Raw genomic sequence first — 18,663 nt, 5'->3', positions numbered from 1 at the left:
TCCCTACATATTAGAAGCAACTGTTAATTTTTTTAAAAAGTCTTGAATTAATTAATTTACAAACTCCCTTGTCTCTCAGAAGCTTGGAAAAACACTTTTTATAAGAGTTCCTCATTCCTTTTACTAAATATCTGTCTCTACTGTGATGATGCACTGAACCATGGCAGAGAAAACTTTTTTGGTTTGTTTTCATCTGGCTAAAAGTGGCTTCTTTCCTCACTTCATCCTCTCGGATTTGGAATGTAAGGAAAATAGTTGAGCCATAAGATTTACTTTATCTTATGCTTCCCTTTGTTTTTTAAGGTCCCCAGTCAGATAAGCAGAGAACTTCAAACGAACCCAAATGTGCCTTTTTTCCCCTAACCCCTTGGAAAAAAAATAGAAGTTGTATATACACCATCTGTTTTACAAATGACTGCTTTAAAAACACATTTCAATACCTCTAGTCAGAAGATAGAAGTTGTGATAATTTACTCAGTAGCCTTAGAAGAAACCAACATTTATATAATTTTGAGAATTTAAGGTCATAAAATTAGAGAAGACAAATGGGTACACAGCTGCTTTCTTAGCTTACTGATTTTAATTTTTTTCTTATCATACAAGGCGTTTTGTACAATGCACTAAGGTGGTGCCAAGGTACAAAGGGCAAAATAATTCTAAAACTCCTAGCTCTCGTAGAGTTATAGAATTATAGAATGGTTGGGGTTGGAGGGGGCTTTAAAGATCATCTAGCTCCAAGCCACCTGCCATGGGCAGGGACACCTCCCACTAGACCAGGTTGCTCAAAGCCCCATCCAACCTGGTCTCGAACACATACAGTGGTGAAGCATCCACAACTTCCTTGGGAAACCTGTTGCCCTGTCTCACCACCCTTATACTGAAGAACTTCTTCCTTGCATCTAATCTCAATCTATCCTCTTCCAGTTTAAAGTCATTACCCCTCACCCTATCACCTTTCACTCACCCTTGTGAAAAATCCCTCCCCAGCTTACTTGTAGGCCCCCTTCAGATACTGGAAGGCCACAATATGGTCTCCCTGGAGCTTTCTCTTCTCCAGGCTGAACAACACCAACTCTCTCAGCCTGTTCCTGTAGGAGAAGTGTTCCGGCCCTCAGACTGATAATCATTGTGGCACTCTCCTGGTCCTGCTCCATGTCTTTGGGTTGGGGGCTCCAGAGCTGGATGCAGTACTGCAGGTGGGGTCACACAAGAATGGAGTAGAGAGGCAGAATCACCTCCCTCAGACTGCTGGCCACACTTCTTTTGATGCAGCCCAGGAAACAGCTGGCTTTCTGGGCTGCACTCACACATTGTTGGCTCATGTTGATACATTGCTTAACAAATTTGCAGTTACTGTTTTGATCTTTGAAAACGTTTAACTCTTTTTCCAATTTGAATTTATAGAGTTATCTTCAGTACTGCAGGTGAAGTTAATTTTACGGTGCACACACAGTACTTTTAAAGGTTCAGCTAGAACAGTGGTCTCTCCCTGTATGTGTAAGTCCAAAATCAAAGGCTGTGGTTTCATGATGGACAATCATGATTTTTGAATCCCTTGAATCCCATGGATTGAGGGGTGTTACAGTTGTGTTGATTTACACTGACATACTCTATAGTGCCTAGAGATTTATGTTCCTCTGATCCAAGTCCTTTTCTGTGTCTGCAACAGTTGTGATTCAGGATGTCATATGATACCCTGATCCAGAGAAAGACACAGGCACCTGAAGGAGAACTCAGGAAATTTTTTAGCACTTATCCAAAAAGATGCACCAAAAAAGGCACCGCTCAGTGATTGTGTCTTCACTGGCACCTGAACTCACTGGACTGTTTTGGAGTTCATGCTCTGCCTGCTGCTTAAGCCCAGGACTCATCACACCAGCTCTGCCACCCAGTGTAGTCCAGTTCCACAGGGGTCTCCATGGCAGAAGCTGGTGTATGATCCCTTCAATTGAATTCAGCATTTAGCAGAACATTGTCACTTTGATTAAAAAAAAAAAATGGAAAAGAACCAAACCCTAAAGTGGTAACTGGCTTTAATATGGTAGTCTATGGATTTGGGTAGTTACCACAGAAGTGGTAAAAATAGGGTTAGCAGCAAACCCGCTCCCTGGAGAACACATAGACTACCATAGCAGACCTAGCAGATAATTTTTTAATTACAGATGGACCACATGGCACAACCAAAAATTCAAGACAATGAGACCAGAGGCTATGCAGACCAAAATAAGCCTGAAACTGCAGCCTGGTTGTTAGTCTTGTATTAGCACATTAGTCTAGGTCCCTGTTCCCAGGGCAGTTCATATAGGTTACAATAAAAGAACCCCATAGAATAAAACCAAATATTCTTTGGAAAAAAAAACCCAAAAGCTGTGATGCCTATAACCTTTTTTTTTTTTTTCCCCTATTTATGCCTTATACTTGGTTGTAGGACTTCTTGGCTACCAGGATGGATGTCAGTCCTATAATCACTGCGCTCTCCACTTCCTACAAGCCTGGTATCCAGTGCCAGCTGTTTCTGTGGCCAGGGTACAGAGTGAGCCCGGTGACATGCAAAGCTTCAGGGAGCAGAGGGAATCCTGGCTGCAGCAGAGCCAGCGCAGTGGCACGGCACCAACCATGCAGAGCGTGCTGTGACCAAGGCAGCAAGGCACAGCTAAAAGGCTGCTGGGTGCCAGAGCTCGCTGGGCACGTGTTTCTTTAGTGTCATTTTAAGTGCTGTCAAATAGCCTACCTACCTTCCATCTGCTTTAGGGGAGGTTGCAGGTCTCCTGGGGTCCGCTGTCTTATCTAACAGCCCTTTGCAGGTAGCTTGAGTAGCCTAGGACATCTCAAATGGCACTAAATATCTGTCAGAACTGAAGCGTTTCTGTCCGGGCCAAGCTGGTCCCTGATCTGATGAGGAACAAGTGCTGAAAACCCACCTGTGTTATTGGAATATTCCAAAAGTAAATGTGTGGTTAAAGCACTTTTTTTTTGGGTATGTTTCTCAATAAAATGCACTAAGCAGGATCTGTTATAAACCAAACATGCTTTCTGAAGAGCCACCTTTGTGCCGTTTCACTTAGCAAGCACAAAATGCTTTTGCAGCTGCCTGTGGAGCAGGCATTAGCTTCCATATGATCGTTACTATGCCTTTAGGAAGGCAACTAAGAAATTTAAAGCAAGTTAGATTTCTTTTCAAAGTGCTTTTGAGTGATTTAGGCTTGAAATGAGTAACTTGAAAGAGCCCAAATCCTTAGTTAATAATTTACATGTGAATAAAGCTGAAGAAATGCTTGAGATTCCAGCTACTTCATTTGATTGCCTCATGTTTACACACTGTGGAGCTCTTTCAGGGAGTACAAGATGTTTGTCATTTGGGTTCCCTGGGATGTTGACATATTTTCCAAGGCTGATGGAATGCATTTGCATGTTTTGCCCTACAGAATTGTATGGGCCTAACTTGTTTTGACATCTACATGTGAGTTCCATATTAGCCTTTGGACTGCTATTGTAAATGTTGCTTTTAGTTATTGAAAATGGCTTCCTTCCTGCCAGGCAGACAGCATTCAAGTTTTCCAATTGTGATTTTTTTTTTTTTTTTGTGTATGCATTCGGTTTTGAACTGTCCTTAGAAGATTAAGGAATGGTTTTCCTTTGAATACTCAGGATGCAGACAGAAGGCCCTGATGCTACTGGCTGGAAATCCTTCAAGGGAGAAAAATGCTCCTTTGTGGAGCATTTTTTAAAAGCATTTTAAAGTAAATATGCAAATGCATGTTGCAGTCGACATCAGTTCAATCTAGTCAACATCAGTTCAATCTGTTTCAGCAGTTTAGTTTTACTTTGCTTACATGTCATAAGTTGCAGAATTTAGTCATTTAGCAGATGGGTCTAGTAGGAATTCAGGATCTTTTGAGAAGTGTTCTCTTTTGTGAGATCAAAGTCTTCATCCATTACCTGAACAGAAAAAAGTCACATGTGAAATTCAGCTAAGATGCTGAAATTGTCACCATTACCATTTGTGCCTGTATTGCACACTGCAGAAGATAAAATAAATTTTCCTTTCAGAATTGTCATGGTTATAAGCATTTTCTTTAGCTCATGAACCATAAGGCGTAGTGTCCAGTTTTTGGCCTTGCAGAGTATGTGCAACATCATCTGGCCAATGGAGATAGAAGATATCAATCGGAATCCTGTTGTCCTACCCAAGTGCTCCTTGTGCATTTACACAGTGGGATTCAGTTGCTTGAACCTATGTACTGATTGCATTTTCAAAGCTATAGGATAGCTGGCCTGGCCTCCAGCTGGTGCTCCAGAAGGGCACAGAATCCTGGTAGGAGCCACGGTGGGTCTGCCAGTCCTATGCTAGGGTCCTCAGCTGATTAGGCCTTTTCTATTTATTCATGCATTTATTTATTTATTTATTTATATTGTTTTTAATTTTTTTTTATTCTGAAATCCTCAAACTTGAGGAGGAGTGTGCTTGCTAGGCTGTTGTCCAGGGCAGCAGACTGGCAGAGATAGTAAAGTGACCATGTCCACAGTGCTCTGAGATACCTCTGGAGATCTGGGCTGCCTGCTTCACCCTCACTAGAGTTCATCAAATTGTGGCTAGAGCTTGGAGGGCGAGAGTCCTCTCCCACATCCCTCCTCCTGCAGCCAAGGGAAAAGGAAGTTCAAATCTTTGCTCTGTCTCTCCCAGCACTCTGGTTTTCCCCGTGCAGAAATACGTGGCACCAGCCATGGTGTCAGGATACTATTGAGAAGCAAAGTTCAATTTTATCTATAATGCTGACAAGTCTTGCCCCAGCTGAGAAAACATGGCAGTTACCTTGGGTTCAGCATTAGCCTTCTGGCTATACTCTTTTGAGGGCCTGTGCTAATCTCTGTGCAAGGTGCTAACATTGTACCTGTCTGACAGCTGAGCCAGCATTTCAGTAGCTTCTAAGGCCGTCCTGCACTTTCATGTGCTGTGGAATCAGAGTTTTGCAGGGCTTCCCATCCCTATGAGATCTTGATACAAAACACCAGACCTCATGGCGAGGTCACTGGTCAAACGGGCAACTCGTCTGATCCTGACGGTACCTTTGGCCCTACTCTAGCAGTATGTGCTATAGGCAGGTTCCAAATGTGAACGTTAATTTGCTAATATGTGTGATTTGTTGCTTGAGAAGTACATGAAGAACCAATGAAAAGTATGTCATGAGCATATGTGAGAAGAAAAAGTCCTCCATTCATGTAATTTCTCTCTCTCTCTCTCTTTTGCAGACAGGACAGGATGGGTCATCCCCGAGACCTACACCCACCCGCATTCCTGTGTCAAAAGGTATGAAAGCAGGAAAGCCAGTAGTGGCAGCCCCAGGAGCAGGAAATGTGACAAAATTCGAGCCTCGTGCCGAGACTCAGTCTATGAAAATAGAACTGAAGAAATCTTCAGCCAGCAGCTCTGCCTCCCTGGGCGGGAGTCAGGGCTGATGGCAGTGGCTCAGGGGGTATGTTCTGCAGGTTTTACTGCTACCATGGAAGTCAGCCCCCCTGTCTGTGTAGTTGCTCACGTTTGCCTGCACTAATGAAGTCCTGCAGCTGTCACTTACAACGAACTAATAAGTGTGTGCACCGACTACTTAAGTAACAACATCCTTTCATTTTCTCACTGAAGTTTAAAAAAGAAAAAGATATCCAAAAGGCAGTTGCAGGCCAGGAAGCTTTTCAGCCTAGGAAGCAAGAATGTGGCAACTGCATGAGGTTATTAATCTAGTTCAGCAATTCTTAGTGATAGCCTTAGTCCTTTTTTAATAGAACAAAGAAAGTTTGTTCACTTTTACTAGATTGTCTTCCACCCTAATGAATCACTTTCCACCTTCTCTACTGCATGGGGCACTTTCCTTCCTGCCTATGATCACGTTACTGAGATGCCACATTGCCTAGGGAAGCAGTGCCAGGAGACAGTGCCCTTGAGCTTCTGTTTTAATGTAAGTTAGTACCTCAGGTGCTGGAGGGAGGGGAAAAGAGAAAGGATGGGCACTGTGTGACCAGCTTTCTCTCTAGGAGCCTCCCATCCAAATCAGCCTTTCTCAGTGGTGAGCTGCTTTCTCAGGGTGGTTAAAGAATTCAAAGGAGTAGGAAGGTTGCAGAGTGTTCAGCAGCAGCAGTGCTGAGCAGCAGTTTATTTCTTCCATGGGGGGTTAACACTTGTAGACAGTACTTACAACCAGGTCCCTGACTTAGATGCACTGGGACACTGCCAGCTCATGAGTCAGATGAAAGCAAGGGAGCCAAGTGGTATTTAGTCTTAAGAAAAAGCTTGAGAAACATTGACCTATCTAAAATCAATACAGTTCATTTGTGCCTGCTCCAAAGACTGCTAGGAAGCAAGTCACTCCATTGACTTCATTAGGTTTTCAGTATTCCTGGTTGGAGGAGCTTGTGCTAGATATAAATGTTAGTTGCCAAGCATCCTTATGTCTTAGTGGGGAAGTCAGCCCAGACTGCTGGTGGCAGAAACTGTTACCTAAACGCACAGGTCAGGTACAAAGAGACAGGCTTTGATATGGAAGTTACTCTTTGTTCTCAGTTGTTTGAAATATTTTGTCCTAAATACAGGCCACCTCACAATTCCATGGCGCTTCATTGGTTTTCCTTCCCTCTTTGTGATTTCCTCATTTATATGTTTGCATTTTTAAGCATGTTTTAAAGAATTGTTCCAGCATGGAAATGGTGTGGATCCCAATGACTGTTATGACTGTTTATTTAATAACAGTAAAGTTATTAAAAGGCATTTCCATTAAGTGATCCATTTTCTCAGAAGAAGGTCACAACAAAAAGAAGTGGAGCCAAGCAGACTGACAAATGAGGATTTTAAAGTTTGTATAATACCTCAACCACCACAGCAAGTTGCAAAGGACTCAGTGATCAGGAATAACTTTCACAAGGCGAGGCAGGAAGACCACCAATAAATAGTAAATACAATTCAAAGAACAGAAAATGCACCAGTGGGTGAAATATTTAATGGCTTTCTGCCTAGGAGAAAAGATTTGAGGGAAGAATGTGACACAGAAGGTCAACAAAATTATATTCAGTCCAAGAACTGTTTAGTCTTCAGTCTGCAGTTCACATTGCTCTCCAATTTAAGATCCAGATATGGCCATTATAACAGCATAAACTGGCATTTTATTATTCATGTGAAGGCCATTTTGTCTGTGGTGTAAAAGCTGCTGCCACATCAGAAAAGAAGTAGGTTTCAATTTTTACACATGTAGCACCTGCAATACCTGTTAATTTTAAGTTTCTGGTTCCTATGACATCAGAAAGTCAGATTAGTATTAGTAGTGCTTTTTACTGTAGTAAATTAGTAGTGTTTTTCATAGTACTAAATTACCAGGAAAAAACTTGGAAATTTGAATTAGAAAGCAATGTGAGTTACTGTGCCAGAAATACATCAGCTCCTCTCAACTAATTGTTATCACTTAAACCCCTGGATTTGTCAATACGTTGTTGCTGAGATGTTACCATTCTTATTGTAACATAGACTTTTTAGCAGATGTTTGAAGAAAACACATTATTAAGAGCTTTTTGCTGGATATTCACTCTAAATAATGACACTGAAGCAAGTCTTCAGGTCGGAACAGTCATTTAAATAATATTGCGAACACATGAGCCACAGGCTAATGTGGCTTGATACAGTAATGAACCACAGCTGCCTTGAGCCTTCCTTCTCACATCCTTGTTTCAAAGAAACTTAGTTCCTTGGTTAACTGTTCCTATACCCAAGGCAATATTTTATGTGTGCCTGCAGTTGAAAAATTTGTTTGTTTTGCTTGAGATCTAAGAAACGAATTCACCTGAAGAAACAAGCCAGCTTTACAGTACTTGAACTCCAGGACACACAAATTAGCACAAGTGAACCAGAAGTGCAGGCACAAGCTGGGGATTATTCTTGTAGAGTCAGTAAGATTTCATGAGACAGACAAGAAATTCCAGACAGGTCAGACAAGGATCCTGTTATTTTTCCTGGGGGTAGCACAACAGAAAGGAACTTTTGCTCCATAGCAGAAGTCTAAAGAGTTGGAATCAGGCAACTGATTTAACTCTTAGCTAAAAATAGCTATTTAGTAGTACTTATGATTTTTAGCATCGGTTTTAATTGACCTGAGAGTCTTGTTTCTTAAAGGTAGAGGAAGGGTGAGAAGAACTGTAACTGTCTTCATGGGAATTTCCTCTGAATCTCTAGACAGTTATGTTTAGTGACTACAGTAAGATTCTCCATTCAGAAGGTCATCTCCTGAAGTCAATTTAGACAACCAAGTCTACAGACAGTGCCTAAGCCCCAGAGGCATCTTGAAGGTGTTCCGCTGCCCCTGTTGGTGTTTCAGTTGTGACTTAACCAGTGCTGCAGCCTCTGAACCTAACTGAGATCCATAATGTAGGTATTCTTGTATTTTCCTCTAAGGGCTTAAACTCAAGCCACAACTTCATGGTCACTTAAAGTCAGGATGTAACCCCACACTGGAGTCAAAAGCTGTAGTCCTGTCTTTGTCACCTCCAGCCAAGAAAGTACTCAGTTTCATGTGGTTGTCCCTCAAGCTGACACAAATGCTTGAATTTAACTGGGGAGCTGATTCGAACTAAAAGGGATCTGCCAAAAAGCATTAAGGCTAGCTTTAACAGAGCTTAGTTCTAGGCTCTTGAGCCAGAAAAAGAAAGGTGGCAGGCATAGGAACCAGTGGCTGTTATATAGTGACTGTAGAATCATGAATGCCTCTCAACAGATCAAAGACCACACAAATGCAGGGGTAGTGCTGCATATTTTGAAAAGCTTTTGACTGAAACCTGTCTTCAAAGGTAGGAAATGGGTCCCCCTTCTCACCAGTTTTTGAGGAGACTCAAACCCACCTCAGCTCCAGACAGGCTCCCCAATGGCACTGACGGGCAGTGGAGGGGGCAGAACGTGACATTCTCATTCCATTCTGTGAAGGCTGTGCTGTTCTGCATGGAGGGCTTCAGTATTCACTGAGCAGAAACAAGAGAGTGGTTGAGTGGTCAGGATGTTGAACTAGGAGGAAAGAGCCCCCATAGATTTTGGTCCTTGTTCCAGAGGCTGCCTTTGAGCCAGGCCTTTTGTGGAAAGAAGGCTTTCAAGCAATAGGGGTCTCCAGAATAAGTTTTTCCAGTTTAATGAAAAGGGCAACAGGGAAGAGGAGCAAGACCTTAGCAGTGCCCCACTGCACAGAAGAATGAAGCATGAGCTCATCTTCATACACCATCAAAGAATGAACACAAGAGAGTGATGTCAGGAATACCACATGGACAAGCTTTGTTCAGAGCTCAGATTTCACTAAGCAGAAAACATTCAAACTCTGATACACCGATCCATAGGAAAACATTAGGGCCTTTATTTACAGGGCTTCTTGTGTATTCTACATGACTAGATTACAGTGCAGAAAACAAGCCTTCTTCTGCCCAGGTGATCATTGAGAATCACTCATCCTCAAACTTCCTCTGTCTTACCTTTTACTTTGATTTTTTTTTTTTTTTTTTAATGAAGTGGAGAAGTTTCAGTAGCAAAATGCACTCAACTCAGAGTAGTAATGATAGTTACAGTGCTTCATCAGGAACTGAGCTGGCTGAGAACCAATCTTTGTATTTTTGGTAGGATTCAGTGCCTGCTGGGGAGATGCCCTGTCCTGTCTGACTGCACAACCATATAAGTAGTTGTAATAGCTCAGCCCCAGTAGTGGGAACATGTGGCTTAGGACAGCAGTAACGTGGAGAGGGAGAAGAGCAGGGAAAATGCCAACTCATTCATGAGCAGCAACACGTGGACTGAGAAGTTGCACCCTCAGTTCTCCAGATGATCTCTGTGATCTTAGATCTATTAATATGTTTTCCTCAGTGTTCCTTAGATTAGATCCTGTCACCTCAATTACTGTTACATGTAAGTTTTGCTAATGTAATCATTAGCAGAGCAATACACTTGACTGAACATGAGGGAACACAGAACTTCAGTCCTAATGCCTGGGGGATTTCTCTCAGATCAGTAAACATGCTAAGTAAATAATAATCAAAAAGAGATTTTGATTTATTTTGCCCACTTTTTTTTTTTCTTTCTTTCATGGCACCAATTAGTGTGGTTGTTCAAAAAAAATAACACTTTGTGACTCTTCTGAATACACCCACAGAGTATGTAGGTTACCATATTTAAACCTCAAACCACTTGGAGCACATAGTAATTAGCATCTTCAATAACCCATAAAGTCACATGAATATGTTGATTCATGCCAGTTGGATGCCAAGTTGTATGTTACTGCCTGAAATACACTACACAGATTCTCAAACATGGAAGAGCATGTCTGTAAAGAGAGTGAGCTACTCTCCCACTGGGTTTCAGGTGCTTGGTGTAAGTTACAGCAGTCAGGACAATTTTCAGACCAATTACATGTTCCCATCACACATCAGTGGTCGATTTCACTGAGTCGCTTTGGAACCTGTAGTTTGCTGGCAGCAGTTTCTGTGAGCTCATCTTTCAAACTTCTTTTCATTTAGGGGAATGTTTTTCACCTCTCCATCAGTGTGAGTTATCATCCTTCCCTCAATTTTGCCTGAGCTCTCTCAGGCAAAACTATATGCAACATTTCTCATTATAGTTGATAATGTCACTTTGAATCCCTACACACTTGGCTTTTTGGAAGATGCAGTCAGGGTTAACTAGCCTCAGATGCAGAGCTATCAGCTCTGAGAGCCAGGTAAGAATCACTCAGGTATGAATGGTTCTTCACCTGAAAACTCTCTTCAGGATTTTAAAACCAGAAATAATGATGTATGATTCTCTTCTGTAGCTGGGGCGTGCATTCTCTGTGGTACATACATTTTTGCATTATCTGGTGTTATTTTTTTGTATATATTGCAAGATGAAATTAAACTTCATATGTTAAAATGTCAGTTGATGTGCTTCATTATGTGAACCAGTGTTTTCCACAGGCTAGCTGTTAATGATGCACTTCCTGGAGAAGTTCTGATTTACTTCAGTGGGACTGAAAGCAGAATTAGCAGTTTTACATTAACTGCGTTTCCTTTTCCCATCATTAAAATAAATTGTTTTGTTGTGAATTCGTAGCTCTTGAAATATTCACCTCTATAACCCTAGAAAAATGTATGTAATCATATCCTAGAGATATAATCATACTCTCACAGAGGGTGGCCCAACAGAACTCGGACAAAACCTGCCCTACTGTAATTTTAGCTTAATTACTGCTCAGACACCTCTTTTAGTAACTAGAGTGTGTGTGTGTATAATATTTATATTTTATATATATAATAATTTGAAATACAAACAACTGATAAACTAAGAGCATGCATATATGTGTGTGAGAAATGAATAAATGAATGGTAGAAGTGCAAATTATTTTATTTTTAAAATTTTCTCCTACTCTTTTCTGCATAATTGCTATATTTTGTCTGTAGGAGAAGAAGTGAATCAGAAATCTGTTGTAGTTTTTCTGTTTATTCAGTGACTGAGCTTTTATGGGGAGCATGATGGTTTTCTGATACTCATTTAGTTTTTAGGATTTTGTATCTTAAACTCTGTATTAATATATAATGTGCATAAGGAATAGTATGAAAAAATTGTTTTGTATAGAGTTTGTGCAGCTCCCATTGAAATTAATAGGAGCGTTTGCCTGATGTTACAATCTGATATTACATAAATGCAGCTTTTTACATCATATTTCACAAGAACTTAAAGTTAGGGGGCAGCACTGGTTGTAAGGTAAAATCGTACTGTAGTATCTGGTTCTTCCACATTCGTTGCTCCAATTTGGTAGAACTGGTATACATATTGTGTGGAAAATAATTTGTTATTGATAAATTATATGGAAAAGCAATATTTTCTACTTGGGGAATTCTTTTATTTCATTTGCATTCACATATTTTCTTGAAAGTGGCCCTAGCCCTGCTTTTCTGATTCATCAGATATGAAAAGCATCACCGGAATCTGACATCTAGTGGCAAAGTTCTGGTATTAAGAAAACATGGAAAACATTTTGATTTTTCTTTCTTATAATATAACTTAATCAAACATCTTGCAAATATTAGTTTGGAAGCAGAGAAAGGCAGAAGTTAATAAAAATGAAAAAGGGAATAATGACTTGATCAATGTAATTTCTCGGGTCGTGTAAATTTTGAAAAATCTTTATTAAGGGAGAAAGGAATGTTAAGAAAAATAATTTAATTAAGAAAATTAGTATTTCTGAAAATGTATTATTGTCTATTTCTAGTTAGCATTGGTCCAGCTATATTATTTGAAACGCATAAAATACACATTTTTAAAGAAAAATGTCATTGATAGCTAAATTCTTATATTAAAAAAGTTGCCTGTAGGAGCAGTTTATATAGGTGGAAGAACAGAAAACCAGGTCATAAATATTTCAGCAGAGTACAGAGATTAATCAGGATCAGGAATCTCCTACATTAATAACGTTAGCCCAGCCTTCCAAAGGCCGTGCCAACACTCAGCTTTGCATGCAGTGGCTGAAATTTATCCTCACTAAAGTCAGTAGCAAAATTGAAGCAAACTTACTGAACAAAACCAGCACCGGTTTCTGAGCCATATTTAAATAACAAATGAGAAATGACCCCATGCCTCTTCCTCAGCCCCATCTGAGAACTGGCGGCAGATATACCATGGATTTGCTTAGACAAGAGACCCAACTCCAGGTCTTCCTCTACCTGACTCAGGTGTGGGACTGGAGCCTTAGTGTCCCTGTGGTTTAATCCATTCAGACATGTTACTCTTATTCCCTACAGACAGCCAGATCATGATCTTGACATTGAAGTGGAAGCCAAGGGCCTCTGAGCCCTCTCCTGGAACTAATTTAGTTTCCCTCTGTAGAGCTAGCCAGGACAGCATTCATCAACCAGTGATGTAAACCTGTGAGATGTTTCTAGACAAAAAACGCCTTGTGCTGCCATTGTAACTGTCCGTTAAACTAACTTGTAACATGTTTGCAGTTTCATCCAATGAAATATTTTGCTCTTTTCTTTTAGAGAGTGTCATCATTCACCAGTTGCGCATGAACTCTAGATGAGTTACCACCCCCACTCTCTGTGTGCACTACCTTCCTTGCCAGCTGGACGGATCACTGTAGAAGCTCTCTACCATCAACACCAGGGTCACTTGTGCTACTGATTATTCATGGAAGTATTTATTGCTTCCATTAGATTTTATATATATTTTTTTTCTTGGTAGAGCTTTAAAAATGAAGGGCCTTGCTGATAGTTTGGAAGTACATAGTCAGAGAGAGAGAAGCAGTCTTTCTGTCGGCTGAATTTCACTTTTATTTGCAAAGCCTAAGGCACGTGCTTGATTTTGTTTGACGTTTGCCATATAATTTATTTTTATAATACACTTTGTAAAGTAACTGTCCCAAAGTTGCAATTCCTGTTGTCCATGGCGCATTTATTTGTAGAATACACTGTCAAATTTGCAATTTGATATTTTTGTAATAGAGTGTATGTAAAGAAAGAAAAATTTAACTTCAGTGATGTTTTGTGTTTAAATGGAAAAATACTCAGCACATTTTTTTTTTGCCACCAAGAGATTCTGTGAGACTAAATACTCTGAAGACTGCTGTATGGAATTTGTACTATTGCAGAATATTTCTTGCACTGTGTGATGGTTTGGCATAAAATTAAGTATTAAAGTCCAATGCCTTGAAATACAACCAGATTTACTCATTTTAAACAATGTAAGCCAGTTTTTAAAGCTGTGATTTTTTTTTCTATATAATGTATGTTTTTACTTCTGCCTGTACCAAAAAAAGTTGATTTTCATTACACTGTAACTAATAAATTTTCACACCTATGCAAATGTAATCAAGTGTTTGAATGTTAACTCTAATTTCTTAAGGCAAACAGTACTGATGTATTTGTTATAGGGGCAGAATGTATGGCTTTGGGGGTTGCTTTTTCTGACTGGTATCACGGGGATGTACACAGTAACTAATTTGGATGTTAAGGTATGGACAAGGATTTATCACCAAGCCCTTAATAACTTAATGGCTTCTAACCTTGTGCTTTCACTGCATTGGCAGAGATGTTGGACTGGCAGGGCCAGAGGGTTTAGTTCTGGACTAGTGGGACCGTGTAAAGGAGATGCCACGTGCTATGCCATACGCTGAAGGGCACATTTTACACAGGCGGCTGTAGCTCTTCAAATAAAGTCCAGAGAGTTCTGTGGCAGCTAGACTCAACATTATTTTTTAATTAATTATATATATAAAGCTGAACACAACCCAGGCAGGGTCTGTTTTTCTTACATGTTTCATAACGAGTTATTTTTAAGTTAAGTCACGGGCGCATACTGAAAACACTGCAGATTTTTTTAATTGCAGAAGCTACTGGGAGAAGCTGCTTTTTGGAAGGGAGAATGGTGTTGCTTTGATTGCAGGAGGTATGCAGTGAGACGCCAGGAAGAGAGCATTAACCCAGCAGCCCACTGAGGTGGCTCGGTCGGTTCATCTTTGAAGCTGTAATATCGCACTGCTGTGTAGTCCATTCGAGCTCCATGGGAGCCATGGGAGCTGGTTTTCCTTCTAGATACGAGTTCTGCACCAAACGCTGACCTAGGAGAGAAGTGGGACGTTCTGGGACCTGCTTAAACTTCCTTGCAGTTGCTCTGTGTTGTAAAAAGTTTGCTAATGGAACAGAGTGAACAAAATAAATGCTGCTTATCTTTGCAAGCAAGCCATTTTGTTGGTATAGCTTATATTTCAGCTGGTACACCAAATTTTTTAAAGGTGTTTTTGCTGTTTTTTTTTTTTTTTTTTTTTTTTTTTTTTTTTTTGGCAGACAATGTATGCCAATAATGTAGCTGTGCCTGTAGATGATACTTTAGAGTGAGGGGAGAAGAATTCCAGCTTGGAGAGAGTAATACAGCTGAGGTGAATAAAGTTTAGTATGTGCCACATTTCAATTTACTGCGCAGTAGAACAAACATTGTAATGACTCAGATCCTCTATTTTCAAAGCATTATTTGGGAATCAAAACTCATCCGTGTTAAGAACTATACTGAGTTCATCTGGAACAAGATTGACAGCTATTTGAAAGTGACAGCGATCTGCTTGATAAAAACTTCAGCTTTTAAATATGAGTAAGATATAAGTAAGATCTTATTCTCAAATTGAGTCCAGATTTAAAAAGTTCCAGTCAAAGCAGAAAGTATTTTTCCTTGTCTAGATTTTAATAGAAAGCCAGTTCAGTCTGAGTGTATGTGTAAGCTGTCTCCTTTTGGTTTATGATTCCTAAAGAAGTATATACACCTTTACAGTTTCACAAATACATTAAGTTTTTAAGCTTTACAAAATAAAGGTTTGTTTAAAGCGTAAACACAGTTGTGGTGTATTTGAAATAATTTAGATTTTAAGGTATTTTTGATGAACTGCAGCACTTTGGAGTAGGAAACTGGTAACACTGGTCATAAAAGATCCGTGCTGCAATACACCATTTCATCACCAATAGTGGTTTATGCAGGTAGGATAATAAATTCTGATCCAACACTTGGCAGGCAGCTGAAGAATTTCATAGAAATGCCCAGAGAGTAACACTCACATGTGCAAATGGTGCTTTGACAGGCGTTTCATCTTCAATGCATTTATGTTCCTGGGCAATTATTTACATTACCTAATTGGGATATAAATCTCAAACAAGTAAGTAAAGAAAGTGCATAAGCTGCGCAATTAGCCTACATTTTGGGGATGCTTAGGAAGAAATGTATTAACACAGAGTAAAGATGTGATTAAATTCGACAAGCATTGTCATTTTAAAGGAAGTAATCAGGAAGTGCATTCAGATGAAGAAAATGTAGACAGTGCCTTGGGCTACAGATATCAGTAGCTTTTAAGCAATTGAAAAACAGCGGAAGATCTGGTACATTCATTTTTGTATGATTTTAAGGGTCATTTTATACCCCTGAAATGAGATTTCAGTTTTCAAATTAAAATTCTGTAATTTTAGCATTTATTCTTAGGTAGTCTGATGCATATTTGCTTCTTCCTTGTAGTACATGTAACACACCAAGGCCTTGAGTATGCAACGTGCCTGTGCGGCACATTACTAGGCTTATTACTAGGTGAATGCCTAATTAATCAATTTGCCACTCTACATATTAAGAAAGGAACACTATAAATATGTTTCAGTAAGCATTTTGGGGTCTTTTTTTCTGTACCCATGTGTCTTAATGACTAACAGCACACAAACCAATGTGAAGTGCACTATAGTGCACAGCACCTCACCGTAAAATTTCACAAATTTCTCGAAATTTCTTGGTTGCACTCACCTGGATATAAATGTGTAAAACTGAAATATCATCCAACCAAGACCTGAGCTTGCAGGTGAAAAAGTAAAATCAATATATTGAATTATTTATGCTAATATTCTTTGTTTCTCTAAAGGGTTGAAGTATATCTCATTGCGATTGCATCCAATTATGTTACTGAGGCAATTGCTGCTTTACTGATTACTGGTTACAGATTTTGGTAAAAAGAAAAATCACACTTCTGATTATTTTCTAATTTGCAGTGAAAAGTGTACATGTGGGCCAAGCTTATAGATGAGCATACAGCTGTAGATACAACTCATTGCAAAGAGAGAGCTAACAGCAGATCCAGTCTGTAGGAAACAATAAATGTTTTTTCTGTTTCACACCAGGGCAACATTGCTCCCCACAGCAGGACACAAGGCTATAGGCTCCCACACCTTGTTCTGTTCCGTGGACAGCAGCTGCTGCCACTGGGTGGAAAGGAGGAAGTTCTCTGGTTCTTTCCTTTTTCCACATTTCCCAGATTTCTCCTGGGCTTTTGTTGCTATGGCTACATACAGCACTTAAACAGTTCTGGGACTTTTCACATCTCCTAGTGGACATCACACTTTGAGGCTTTCCCAGACTGCATGTGGTTTGGTCCCGAGGTGAAATGTCTCCCCTGCAGGTCGCTATGAAACTGTTTGAAGGAAAACTTTCACATCAGCCAGTTTGCTTGACTGAAGGCCTCCCTGCCAAATCCTCTAGGAAGCACCCCACCGTTCTTCTGCCGTTTCACACAAATGGCAGTGTCACCTCGTCAGTGTCCACCACTGGCCCACAGCCCCGTACCACTACTGTGGCTATTCCCCAAGAGCTGGCAGAGCCCGTGCCCGGATTCCTGCCAGTCCTCTCAGACCTGGCAGCATCAGGTTCACAGCTTCCCCAGTTACCCTGCTGCCAGAGAAAATCCCTGCCATCTCACAGCACAGGGTTACAAGAGGATTTGTCCCCTGGTGATCCCAAGCTGAACCTCACTGGACTTGCTGTGAGGCCGTGGGAGTAAAAGTCACCATGGCTGAAGGTGGCAATCGAAAACAAAGTGAGAAGGCTGATAATAGGGACAAGGGGCTTAGACAGGGGGAATGACAGCAGGAGGTAGAGCCCACAAGATAATGGAATGGATAAATTAGGAATGAGATACAGCTCTAGCACAGATACCACGAGTAATACGATTAAGTTTTGAACCCTATATAATTATTGAGGCATCAAATTAACTCTTGAATTTTAGATACTTAAGTGTCCAAATTTCCTGTGCTGTCTCTGAGGAACTGTTGCGGGTCGCCACAGATCACACTTAACACAAGTCGTTTGCCCCCCCCAGTGGTCTTTCCTGATTACTTCGAGTCTTCAGAGAACTAAAAGGCATTGAGTTTAGGGAAACTGTTCCACAGGCAGCTAAAACGTCTTAGCCTGGATTTCGTGCTTATAAAGTTATTTAATTAAATAGTGCTAACGATTTTTCCTAAAATCAAGTAAATACATAAATACTTGCCAAAAGTGCGTTTTAGCTACACTCTCTAAGGACTACACAGTCCTCACGGAACAAGCTTTAATGTGAAAGTGCCAATAAGTGAGAAACGGACTTTCAATGCTTCATTGGCTTCAGCAATGCCTAGTAAAGCAGCTATTCTAGGGTACAAATGCCTACTGCCACATTGCCTTCCACAGGGTGGCTAATTTAATAGCAGCTGGGCCATGACAATGATCAGAGAGCTGAGCACCTCTCCTGTGAAGGCATGCTGAGAGATTTGGGGTTGTTCAGCCTGGAGAAGAGAAGGCTGTGGGGAGACCTTATTGCAGCCTTCCAGTACCTGAAGGGGGTCTACAAGAAAAATAGAGGACTGTTTACAAGGGCTTGTAGTGACAGGATGAGGGATAATGGGTTCAAACTGGAAGAGGGTGGATTTAGATTAGATGCAAGGGAAATAAAAAAGCAACAGCTCTTGACAGCAACAATGGCACTGTCATTCACTGCACTCCGGATTCATTCATACACCTCCTGAGAACAGAGCAGGAACATTATGTAAACAACTCCCAAAAGTGATGATTAGTATGAAAACAGTTTCATTAAGATAAGCTCTTACACCTCTGTTAAGAGACACCCCGTGTCATTACATCTCTACAGCAGCAAGTATGTCGTTCTTATTTATGAGAGCAGGAAAGTTAATGTCTCTATTTTCAGACACCGCCTTTTTCCAGTAACGCCCTTACAGCATAGTGGGAAAAAAGAGGGTTGGGGTGAGGTGCGTCTCCTCCTGCAGCGCCGAGTAGCGGTGACAAGGCCGCCGGCCCGGGGCTCCTTTGCTCAGAGGTCGCCGCCGGCGGCC

The 18,663-nt window shown here is 40.7% G+C and overlaps 1 protein-coding gene across 2 annotated transcripts in view; it reads left to right on the top strand.

Annotated features, from left to right (window-relative positions):
* FILIP1 (filamin A interacting protein 1) overlaps positions 1-13,451 on the top strand; it is a 17,687-nt gene extending 4,236 nt beyond the window's left edge. Inside the window, exons 2-3 of one of the 2 annotated variants that reach the window (XM_008937937.1) lie at positions 5,251-5,308; positions 13,024-13,451. In XM_008937937.1, the coding sequence (XP_008936185.1) occupies positions 5,251-5,308; positions 13,024-13,064 (99 nt within the window). In that variant the 3' untranslated portion in view covers positions 13,065-13,451. Of the gene's footprint in view, positions 1-5,250; positions 5,662-13,023 lie in introns of those variants that run through there. The other variant, XM_008937939.1, reaches the window with a different exon arrangement.
* Positions 13,452-18,663: the final 5,212 nt, after the last annotated feature.

This window comes from Merops nubicus, unplaced genomic scaffold (assembly GCF_000691845.1).
Source record: "Merops nubicus isolate BGI_N331 unplaced genomic scaffold, ASM69184v1 scaffold20673, whole genome shotgun sequence".
NCBI lineage: Eukaryota > Metazoa > Chordata > Aves > Coraciiformes > Meropidae > Merops > Merops nubicus.
Note: the sequence above shows the minus strand (reverse complement) of the source record. Positions and strands in the feature narration are given on the sequence as shown.